At 41.8% G+C, this 12209-nt stretch overlaps 1 protein-coding gene and 1 non-coding gene across 17 annotated transcripts in view; both read right to left on the minus strand.

The window, feature by feature from the left end:
• Positions 1 to 64: 64 nt before the first annotated feature.
• Positions 65 to 147, minus strand: trnal-cag (transfer RNA leucine (anticodon CAG)). The gene has a single exon. It is a non-coding gene; the product is annotated as a tRNA-Leu (tRNA).
• Positions 148 to 8446: 8299 nt separating this feature from the next.
• afdna (afadin, adherens junction formation factor a) overlaps positions 8447 to 12209 on the minus strand; it is a 138724-nt gene continuing 134961 nt past the window's right edge. For all 16 annotated transcript variants that reach the window (XM_082976872.1, XM_082976870.1, XM_082976869.1 and 13 more), the window contains 2 exons: positions 10387 to 10471; positions 8447 to 10211 (listed from right to left, as the gene is read on the minus strand). In XM_082976872.1, the coding sequence (XP_082832998.1) occupies positions 10055 to 10211; positions 10387 to 10471 (242 nt within the window). In that variant the 3' untranslated portion in view covers positions 8447 to 10054. The remainder of the gene's footprint in view (positions 10212 to 10386; positions 10472 to 12209) is intronic.

Here is a 12209-nt window from a genome sequence, read left to right on the forward strand (position 1 = left end):
CACATCATAAAGCCGTCATGTGAATGTTTTCAGGACACAACACTTGTAAACATAAAAAATTTGCTGTCAGAAGTGGGATTCGAACCCACGCCTCCAGGGGAGACTGCGACCTGAACGCAGCGCCTTAGACCGCTCGGCCATCCTGACATATAAGGAAAGAATGACTTGAGACCATTAATATTATAACAACAATATACATACACTATAGCTTGTTAACATTTGTATGCTGTTTTTCCTTTTTATGAGAGACTAAATTGCTGTCTAAAAATGACGTGTTATCGTAAGATGTTCTCGTGCTCACTTCCTTGTTAACATTACATTAGCACACATTGACATCAGCAATTCATGTTATCTGGATGTGGCTTTCAGCGCTGTTTGCCCATTTTAGCAGTTTAACTGCGCATTTGGTGGACAGTTCATTTCAACCATAGATGAATCATTATGTGGGTGCAACGTAGCATCTCGTGCAAGGCATCTATTCTGTTTGCTAGTGCTACCGCCGTCTACTTATTAGACTGCTACATTGTTTCTTACTGCTGCTAGACGGAGAAGGGTGTAATTGTAGAGCGCAATTCGGGCGTTTTCTAAATGGGCGTTTCTTGATATCAAGTTATACCCATTGATGTTCGCTATTGTAGAGGGAGGGAGCTTCTCGGAGTGTGAGTGTTTGTGGAGAACCGAAACAATATCAATAGTTTTGTATTGTGGTAAGCGGACTGCAACAGCTGTGCTGGACTGTGGTCAAAATGGATGCTAGTTCTGATGGTATGGGTGGGGTTGTTGGGCTTCCGAGTGTCACAGCTGTCTAAGGCACTGCAGCTCTGTGCTAGAGGCGTCACTATAAACCCTGGTTTGATCCTGGGCTGTATCACAACTGGCCGTGATCGGGAGTCCCATAGGGCAGCGCACAATAGGCCCAGCGTCATTAGGGTTTGGCAGGGGTTGGCTGTCATTGGGCCTAGGTAAATAAAGGTGAATATTTTTTTTTTAAATGTTGACAGTCAAGGACCTGGATGGTCTGTTGCAAAAGGAAAAAGAATGGCCCTGCTATAAGCGCTACTGACTGCAGTGGAACTTCTAGTGAAGTGGGCGAAGGTATTGAATAACAAAAATATGATGTGTCAGAGTGGAATGGTGTTTGATGCGACCACGGGGTCTCATCTACACCCTATTCTATTAACCAATGCTGTAAAGAAAGAGAGGTGAAGTAACATTAGCCGGTTCAACTGGACAGGGTGGTCGTTGTGCTACATTCCGTTGTGCTACATTCATAAGGGAAGGTCTTGTATACCGTAATATACCTGTCCCATCTGAATACGAATTTGTGATGGTGGAAATCTGCAGTGCAGGTAGTTATTTTAGGTTGCAACATTTTTACAACCCTTGTCAACTATCTGTATCGATGTTTGATGAAATATCAGGAGAATTGTGCTCTAGAGAGAGCTACTGCGACGACTTTTTAATGCCCATAATAGCACACATACATGGTACTATTGTGGAATATATGATGGAAACGAGCGTTAGTACAGTTGGAGTCATTAAAACTCGTTTTTCAACCACTCCACAAATTTCTTGTTAACAAACTATAGTTTTGGCAAATTGGTTAGGACATCCACTTTGTGTATGACACAAGTAACTTTTCCAACAATTGTTTACAGACAGATTATTTCACTTATAATTCCCTGTATCACAATTCCAGTGGGTCAGCAGTTTACATACACTAAGTTAACTGTGCCTTTAAACAGCTTGGAAAATTCCAGAAAATGATGTCAAGGCTTTAGAAGCTTCTGATAGGCTAATTGACAACATTTGAGTCAATTGGCAGTGTACCTGTGGATGTATTTCAAGGCCTACCTTCAAACTCAGTGCCTCTTTGCTTGACATGGGAAATCAAAAGAAATCAGCCAAGACCTCAAAATAATTGTAGACCTCCACAAGTCTGGTTCATCCTTGGGAGCAATTTCCAAACGCCTGAAGGTACCAGTTCATCTGTACAAACAATAGTACGCAAGTATAAACACCATGGGACCACGCAGCCATCATACCGCTCAGGAAGGAGACGCGTTCTGTCTCCTAGAGATGAACGTACTTTGGTGCGATAAGTGCAAATCAATCCCAGAACAACAGCAAAGGACCTTGTGAAGATGCTGGAGGAAACAGGTACAAAAGTATCTATATTCACAGTAAATCGAGTCCTATATTGACATAACCTGAAAGGTCGCTCTGCAAGGAAGAAGCCACTGCTCCAAAACCACCATAAAAAAAAGCCAGACTAGGATTTGCAACTGCACATGGGGGCAAAGATCTTACTTTTTGGAGGAATGTCCTCTGGTCTGATGAAACAAAAATAGACCTGTTTGGCAATAATGACCATTGTTATGTTTGGAGGGAACAGGGGGAGGCTTGCAAACTGAAGAACACCATCCCGACTGTGAAGCACGGGGGTGGCAGCATCATGTTGTGGGGGTGCTTTGCTGCAGGAGCGACTGGTGCACTTCACAAAGTAGATGGCATCATGAGGAAGGAACATTATGTGGATATATTGAAGCAACATCTCAAGACATCAGTCAGGAAGTTTAAGATTCGTTGCAAATGGGTCTTCCAAATTGACAATGACCCCAAGCACACTTCCAAAGTTGTGGCAAAATGGCTTAAGGACAACAAAGTCAAGGTATTGGAGTGGCCATCACAAAGCACTGACCTCAAACCTATAGAAAATATGTGGGCTGAACTGAAAAAGTGTGTAAGAGCAAGGAGGCCTACAAACCTGACTCAGTTACACCACCTCTGTCTGGAGGAATGGGACAAACTTCACCCAACTTATTGTGGGAAGCTGTGGAAAGCTACCTGAAACGTTTGACCCAAGTTAAACAATTTAAAGCCAATGCTACCAAATACTAATTGAGTGTATGTAAACTTCTGACCCACTGGGAATGTGATGAAAGAAATAAAAGCTGAAATAAATAATTCTCTCTAGTATTATTCTGACATTTCACATTAAAATAAAGCAGTGGTACTAACTGACCTAAGACAGGGAATTTCTACTAGGAATAAATGTCAGGAATTATGAAAAACGGAGTTTAAATGTATTTGGCTAAGGTGTATGTAAACTTCTGACTTCAACTGTATGTCTTAATGATGGATGTGGTACAACAATACATGTTAGAGGGGTTACATCCTGCTTAGACCTCACTGGCTTCTAATGTGGTTACTACCGGATCCTGTTGATCCAACCTCGGTAGAGCAAATCAACTCAAATTTTATTGGTCACATACACACATTTAGCAGATGTTGTAGCGAAATGCTTGTGTTCCTAGCTCCAACAGTGCAGTATTATCTAACAATACACATCTGAAAGTAAAATAATGGAATTAAGAAATATATGAATTATGACGAGCAATGACGGTGTGGCAGTGACTAAAATACAGTAGAATAGAATACAGTATATACACATATGAGATGAGTAAAGCAGTACGTAAACATTATTAAAGTGACTAGTGTTCCATTATTAAAGTGTCCAGTGATGCCATGTCTATGTATATAGGGCAGCAGCTTCTAAGGTGCAGGGTTGAGTAACTGGGTGGTAGCCGGCTAGTGATGGCTATTTAACAGTCTGATGGCCTTGAGATAGAAGCTGTTTTCCAGTCTCTCGGTCCCAGCTTGGATGCACTTGTACTGACCTCGCCTTCTGGGTGATAGTGGAGTGAACAGGCTGTAGCTCGGTTGGTTGATGTCCTTGATGATCTTTTTGGCTTTCCTGTGACATTGGGTGGTGTAGGTGTCCTGGAGGGCAGGCAGTGTGCCCCCCGTGATGCGTTGAACAGACCACACCAACCTCTGGAGAGCCCTGCGGTTGCGGGCGGTGCAGTTGCCCTACCAGGCGGTGATACAGCCCGACAGGATGCTCTCAATTGTGCATCTGTAGAAGTTTCTAAGGGTATTCGGGGCCAAGTCGAATTTCTTCAGCCTCCTGAGGTTGAAGAGGCGTTGTTGCGCCTTCACCAAGTTACGTTTGAATGCTTAGCAGGACAGGAAAATGGTCTAATTCACGTACTTCACGTCAAGACAACATGCCTGGTCATCCCTACTGCCTCTGATCTGGTGGACTCACATGCTTCGTTTGTAAATTATGTTTGTGTTTGAAGTGTGACCCTGGATATCCGTGAATAAAAAAATTAATAATGTTGCAGCCCGGTGTGCTTAATTTAAGAAATATGAAATAATTTATACTTTTAATTTTACTATAGATACTCAAGTATATTTTTACAGTTACATTTACTTTTGATACTTTATATTTAAAACCAAATACTTGTAGACTTTTACTCAAGTAGAATTTTACTGGGTGACCTTTACTTAATTTTCTTTTAAGGTATCGTTACTTTTACTCAAATGCCAATTGGGTACTTTTTCCACCACTGGTCCACCAAAGAAATGTTGGTGGACCAAGATTCAAAGGTCATATTGGGAAGAGGTGGTGTTTGCTCGATTGCGCCCCAAAAAATTGTACATTGAACTCATTATATCTGGTTGGAAAGCATGTGAATGGTTTGTGTCTTGAGTGTAGATGAAACGGTGGAGCATGTGTTGTTAAATTGTTGTAAGTATGTTGAAGAGAGGGAAAGATTGAAGTGTAGGGTCATTGAGGTTGGATGGTGAGGTTTGGAAGGGATTTGGGGGATGGGGAGGGTCTTTTAGAAGTTAGTAGGGCTATTTTTTATTTTCTCAGAAGTACTGAGTTAGGTAGGAGGATTCAGAATGTGGGGCTAATGCTGTAGACTGTGATTGTTTGTAGACCGCTGTTATATCAAATCAAAGTTTATTTGTCACGTGCGCCGAATACAACAGGTGTATGTAGACTTTACAGTGAAATGCTTACTTACAGGCTCTAATCAATAGTGCAAAAAAGGTATTAGGTGAACAATAGGTAAGTAAAGAAATAAAAACAACAGTGAAAAACAGTAGCGAGGCTATAAAAGTAGCGAGGCTACATGCAGACACCGGTTAGTCAGGCTGATTGAGGTAGTATGTATATATGGTTAAAGTGATACATGATACACTAGCACAGGCTGCCGCGCGGTGAAACACCGCTTCCCATTCATATCAATGGAAGGAAAGCGGTGAGAAGCGGAGAGGACGGAGGACCTTTGGGCGGTGTGAAGGTGGTGTGGGAGGCGGTGAAAAATATATACTTTTCCCAACTTTATACAAATCACCAGCGGCGTCCGCTGGGCGATGACCAATCATATCGAGTGGTTCCCATGACGAATTTGACGCTATGCGACCCAATGCTGGAGCCTTTCTTCAGCAAAGATGGCTGACAAAAATACTAGGACGGAAGCAAATGTAAGGGATTATAACGCCATAACGAATCATACAAAAAAATGTACAGTTGACAGGAATATGTTAGTTAATGTAGAGACAAACGATTCTGCATTTTTTTTTATCATAAAGTTAATTTACGAAAATCGCGATTTAGCAAGCTAGCTGACTAGCTAACATTAGCCAGATAACGGGTGTTGTGACGTTGTAATTCTGGTTGTTTAATGTTTTAGGGACTCCTGAAATAACCAGCAAACTAGGCTGTCGTCTTGTGAAACAGTGGATGTAAAGAATCTAGCTAGCTAAAGCATTTACTGCAAATTGAATGTACAAATCTGTAAGCTTGTCTTGCTGATATTTGCAATGCAGATAGATGAAATAACGTAGCTAGCTATGTTCTTGCTTATTGTACAGTGGAGGATAAAATTACCTGTATGCCTATGGATGTGTAGCTAGCTATCTAGCCGATCTGTGTATGGACCCAAACGTTTGGTATACATATTAGTTCAGAACCTAGCTATGAATCTCAGCTATCATAGCCAGTTGTACCAATTTAAAAACAGTCTGAATGACATTCATGGATTGAGTAGAATATAATAACTTTGTGCCAAGGATGCAAGTCGTATATACATGTAGTTATTACCATGCATGAGATCCCCACATTGTAGCCTGTACATTTAATATATTCACTGATCATGTACTCTACCTTGGCAAATAAAGGTGCAGTTCAGGTATGAATGTCTGACATTATTTTTCAGTCATATTCAATACCAGGAGTATCAAATTCCAGTATTTGAATGATGTGTCTGCATGTATGTATTACAATTATACACTTCAACAGTGTACCAATCTTGGTCCTGGGACATCAATGGTTACACATTGTAACTAATAGACTAGAAACAGGATTTAGTTAAAGGCTGATTTGTAATTCATATATACAGAAATATATATATATTTTAAACAGTACACTACACTTCCTATGCTTATAGATTACTGGGAAGCTGTTATCAGAAAGCTTAGCTAGCTAATTGATGATATTAACATTTCTGAAGAGTACAAGTTACAAGCTTTCAAGATAGCATAAAATGCCATGAAGCTCGTTAGTAGTTGCTAGTGTAAAGGAAATAATTCTGCTTGCTTAGTGAGTACCACTTCCTCCCGATTTGCCTAGGGACCTCTGCCTCACAAATTCGTGACCGCCCTCTAGTGTCTTTGCCGATCGCACCACCTCAAAAGTTAGCTGATGAGGGCCTCCTGAGTGGCACAGCGGTCTAAGGCACTACATCGCAGTGATTGAGGCGTCACTACAGCCCCGGGTTCGATAGCAAGCTGTCACAGCAGGCTGTGACCGGGAGACCCATGAGGAGGTGCACAATTGGCCTAGCCTCGGCCGGGTTTTCCTTGCCCCATCGTGCTCTGACTCCTTGTGGCGGGCCATGCGCCTGCAAGCTGACCTCTGTCACCAGTTAAGATGGTGTTTCCTCCGACACATTGGTGCAGCTGGCTTCCGGGTTAAGCGAGCAGTGTTGTCAAGGAGCAGTCCGAAACATGACCCTGGCAAGATGAAGGACGCATGGCTCTCGACCTTCGCCTCTCCCGAGTCCGTAGGGGAGTTGCAGAAATGAGACAAGACTAACTATTAATTGGACACAATGCCACGTATCACGCTGAGGGAGCGTGCAATTGGTATGCTGACTGCAAGAATGTCCAACAGAGCTGTTGCCAGATAATTTAATATTAATTTCTCTACCATACAACGCCTCCAATGTCTTTTTAGAGAATTTGGCAGTATGTTCAACTGGCCTCAGAACCGTAGACCATGTGTAACCACGCCAGCCCAGGACCTCCACATCTGGCGCCTCCTGCGAGATCATCTGAGACCAGCCACCCAGACAGCTGATGAAACTGTGGGTTTGCACAACTGAAGAATTTCTGCACAAACTGTCAGAAACCGTCTCGGGTGTACTCATTGTCCTCACTAGGGTCTTGACCTGACTGCAGTTCAGCGTCATTGCTGACTTCAGTGGGCGATGGCTACCAGTATGCTGAGGTCATCGTTGTGAACAGGGTGCCCCATGGTGGCAGTGGGGTTATGCAGTGGTGGAAAAAGTACCCAATTGTCATACTTCAGTAAAAGTAAAGATACCTTAATTGAAAATGACTCAAGTAAAAGTATTTGTTTCAAATATACTTAGTATCAAAAAAGTATATCATTTCACATTCTTTTTATTTTTATTTACAGACGGCACACTAACACATTTTGTGTTTAGTGAGTCTGCCATATCAGAGGCACTAGGGATGACCAGGGATGTTACCTTAGATGTGCGTGAATTCAACCATTTTCCTGTCATTCTAAGCATTCGAAATGTAACAAGTACTTTTGGGTGTCAGGGAAAATGTATGGAGTAAAAAGTACATTATTTTCTTTAGGAATGTAGTGGAGTAAATGTAGTCAAAAAAATAAATAGTAAAAACTACTTTACACCACTGGGGTTATGGTATGGGCGGGGTTATGGAATGTGCAGGCATAAGCTACGGAGAACGAACAATTTCATTTTATCAATGGCAATTTGAATACCAAGGTACTGTGACAAGATCCAAAAGCCCATTGTCATGCAATTCATCCCCCACCATCACTTCGTTTCAGCATGAAAATGCACAGCCCCATGTTGCAAGGGTCTGTACACAATTCCTGGAAGCTGAAAATATCCCAGTCCTTCCATTGCCTGCATACTCACCAGACATGTCACCCACGTGAGCATGTTTGGGATGCTCTGGATCGATGTGTACTACAGCATGTTCCAGTTTCCACCAATATCCAGCAATTTCGAACAGCCATTGAAGAGGAGTTTGAAAACATTCCACAGGCCACATTCAACAGCCTGATCAAGTCTATGTGAACATGTGTCGCGCTGCACGAGGTAAAGAGGTAAATGGTGGTTCTTTGACCCACAGGCCTTCCTCTTTTTAATAAAGGTATCTGTGACCAACAGATGCGCATGTGAAATCCATAGATTAGGGCCCAACACATTTATTTCCTGTAACTCAGTAAAATCTTTGACATTTTCGCGTTTATTTGTCGTCACATTTTAAATATTTCTATAAAAATTTGCACGCAGTTCCAGCATTTTGTAAAATCTGTATTTATTCATGATTTACAAAAGGCTAAAGCGAAACAATTTAAATTATTAAAATGTGTAACCTAAAATGAGAAACATGAAGTTGAATACAGTCTTCGAAGCTGAAACAGGATATTGCCACTGTTACTTTATGCACAATTAAAGTTAACATAGTCAAATCTGGCATGTTCTCCTGAAAAGAAAGAATATTTACACAAGATGGAGTCACTCAAAAAGCTGTGAATGAAGAGATGTAGGGGTTTAAGACTGGAGAGATTTACTTCATGTAAATAGCATACTGCCCAAATCCTTCAAATAATAGTTACCTACAGTAGCCTATAGGTCCAAATGTATTCCATGTTGTATAGATTTAACAGAAGGCGCAAACATTTTAAATAGACAAAATCTGTGCAAGTACATTACATAGGGTTCAAACAATGTTCCTACTTTTGATTTTTATTATCATTTGAACTGACAGTGAAGTAATTATCCTCATACTGGTGATGTATACAACAGGGCAAATTTCACAACTCTTCAAATGACTATTCAATTCAAAGAAAATCAATACTAAAAAGTGGGGGAATAGAAAACATTAAAAAACTGTTAACACCCCCATTGACAGTGAGAACCAAAAAGGTAGGAAGGAGTTAATTGTTTCAATTTCCTACGTCACACTTCTATAAAGTCTGAACCGTCCACTTCTGAAGATAAACACCCAATGAGAGAGTTGCTACTATTAAGAAGTATAAGTTCTGTTTGGAACGAGATATTTACAGTGTGTGTGCACTGAAGTGGACCCCCAGTAGGACCCAGTAAACCAGTTTATATATGTGGAAGTCATAGTGAAGACATGGCATCTCCCAGTAATATCTGGAGCAAAACTAAACCCACATTCTAAGGAATGAAGAACAATATATCACAAACCAGAATGGACAACATTACTCCATCTGAATCACTGAGTCACAGGAGGATGGTGGCACCTTAATTGGGGAGGACGGGATCATGGTAATGGCTGGAGCGGAATGGTATCAATATATCAAACACGTTTTCCATGTGTTTGATTCCATTTGCTCAGTTCCAGCCATATTTATGAGCGGTCCTCCCCTCAGCAGCTTCCACTGCACTAAGTATAGGAAGTTGTTTAACTAAAATCATTAGTGTGGTATGGAAAGCCTGGGCATTTATTTAAACAAGGAGAAATGAAAAGTGTGAAAATATGTAATGCAGGAGCATAAAATAACACCATAAAATATTCCACATTACAGTAAGCTATTACATTTTTTTTTTTTTAAATAAGCAAAACTTTATCCCTAACCCAAGAATCATTTTACAAACAAAAATATATCCCCCCCCTTCACGTGATTTCAAATGTGTCTTACTGGTATAATTAAAACGTTTTTACAGTGGTTTATTTTCATATATCTTTGATAGTTTAAGAGGGAAATTAAGCAAATAAATGTCTCTCCTATTGCAATGATACATTTAAATTGTACGTAATGGTCCAGTTATTAAATAAAAACAAAAAAGGAGAGTCACTGGGAAACAAAATCTGTCTCTCTTTCTCGTTGCCGAGTTGGGGCTTGGCGGTCTGTCTGTCTTGCTAAGGCTCCAGTCTACTACTTTGTGTTGAGTTCATTTTCCAGCTCCATTAGTTTTCGTGAGGCCTTGACTTTGTTAGACACCTCTTTCCCTTGGGAAAAGAGGCGCTGGCGCTCCTTGAAGGTCATACTCTCTGGCGCTTCTCCAGTTAAAGTGTTTTCCTGTTCTTGACCACTGCAACGAGAAAAACAAGCACAATATGACTAAAACATATACTGTACCACGTTGAGAATTCCTACACTTCAATGTCTCAGTTTCTGATGGTCTCTCATTCAAGTGTTTCCTTTTTAGGAGGCTGACCCAGTTGAATGTTGTTTATGAAGAGAGAGAGATGCATGGCAGGCCTCACCCTTTTGTCCACTTCTCTCTCAGGTCCTTGTAACCTTCTTCTGATCCTACAACCCCGGTTGTGTTTCCAGTGTATGAATGAAATCCTGTATTAATTAATCAATTGGGGAAATAGAGCACATTAGTTAATCATTTATTTAGTTTTAGTACCATGTTGGCTGGTTAAACCCAAAGCGTGTTTTAAAAAGATGCTGGGTACAAAAACGTGTATATAACCGCTTTCGATTAACAATTTATTCACTGGGATTCATTTACCTGCTTCAGTACACGAAGAGTACTGCACGGCAATGCAACGTTATTGTGACGTAACACTGTGTCAACTGTAAATTGTTGCCAAGTCACAATCCAGGCTATAACTGATTTATCTGTACCCAGCAACTTTTCAGTCAAGTTCAAATTCTACAACAAACCAAGCTTTTTCCACAGACCAAAACAAGCCGTTGGGACTAGATTAGCTGACTGAATAGCGTTAGTGCATTCCAAGGCACGCCTGAAGCAGCAGGGTCTGTGAAACAAGTGTGTGGGATCAAAGGTGGAGGTCAACCATTAAGCCATGTAGCACCCGAGGTAAACGGTCATCAAGCCCGTTATGCCAAAAACCGCTGGATGATAGGTAGGAGCTCATCAAAGCCACAGGGGCCTGAATGAGGACTGATTTGATGTCCTAACTGGATTTCTAACCGAACACCACTGACCCCCAGGTGACCTCTACCTCTGACCCACAGTAGGCATTAATCAGTAGGCTCATGTGTCCGTGTGTCTGTCAGGGCCATGCCAGCGGAGGGCTGGGGCTGGCGTCTCGCACACTAACCCAGAACTCCCACCAATAGAATCTGACTGGTTGTGTTCCAACAAACGGGGTGGCTGTGTGTGTGTGGAAGCACAACCAGAATCCAAATGCATGTTGATTGTTTTCTTTTGTTATAAATGGAATGAAACTGGGGATAACAGGGCAGACAAACACATTGACTTGTGTGAACCGAGGCAGGACTCCACTGGCATGGTCAAGTTCTTCTGGTGCAGAACCGGCTCTCAGTCTACAGACTGGTTGATAAGTTGGTACCTATCCAAGATCTGTCCCCTGAGCTAAAACAACACCTTCTGAACCCTGCAATAACAAAAGCACTAAAGAAAGGGCCTCTGATGGTTTGTGGATTTCATTCTTTTAGTAAGCCAAATGTAAGCTTATACAGAACAGTACTTTGGCATCAGATGTAATATAAGTCAACCAAAGGTCTTTCTATATTCTAGAGCCATGGATAATGTGTTCCTTTCATTCAAAAAAGGCACGCACAAATACCCCTAGCGCCAACAATTCACAGTTACATTTAGCTGATATTCTTTTATGATAAAGTGGAGCAGGAGGTGGAATCTGAGCAGTCTCAAAACATCTAGATATCTTATCTATCAGAGAGCTGGTTGCCCTTCACCTTGATGCTGCCAGTGGATTGTGGTAAACAGAGGGTGCCAGTGGTTCAAGTGGAGACCGGTTACCTGAACCACGGCATGGCCTCAGAGGGAGGAGGGAAGCAGCAGCATCAGACAATGTCACTGGCCCACACAGGCAGACTGACTGATGGGACAGCCACAGACATGGCACAGACAGACAGACAGACATGGAACGCACAGACAGACATGAGACAGACAGACATGGAACGCGACAGACAGACATGAGCACAGACAGACATGGTACAGGAGACAGACAGACAGACATGGCCGACAGACAGACAGCGACATGGCACAGACAGACATCGGGCACAGACAGACACAGACAGGGCACAGACAGACAGACAGGGCACAGACAGACAGACAGACAGGGCACAG

This window comes from Salmo salar, chromosome 06 (assembly GCF_965601325.2).
Source record: "Salmo salar chromosome 06, fSalSal1, whole genome shotgun sequence".
NCBI lineage: Eukaryota > Metazoa > Chordata > Actinopteri > Salmoniformes > Salmonidae > Salmo > Salmo salar.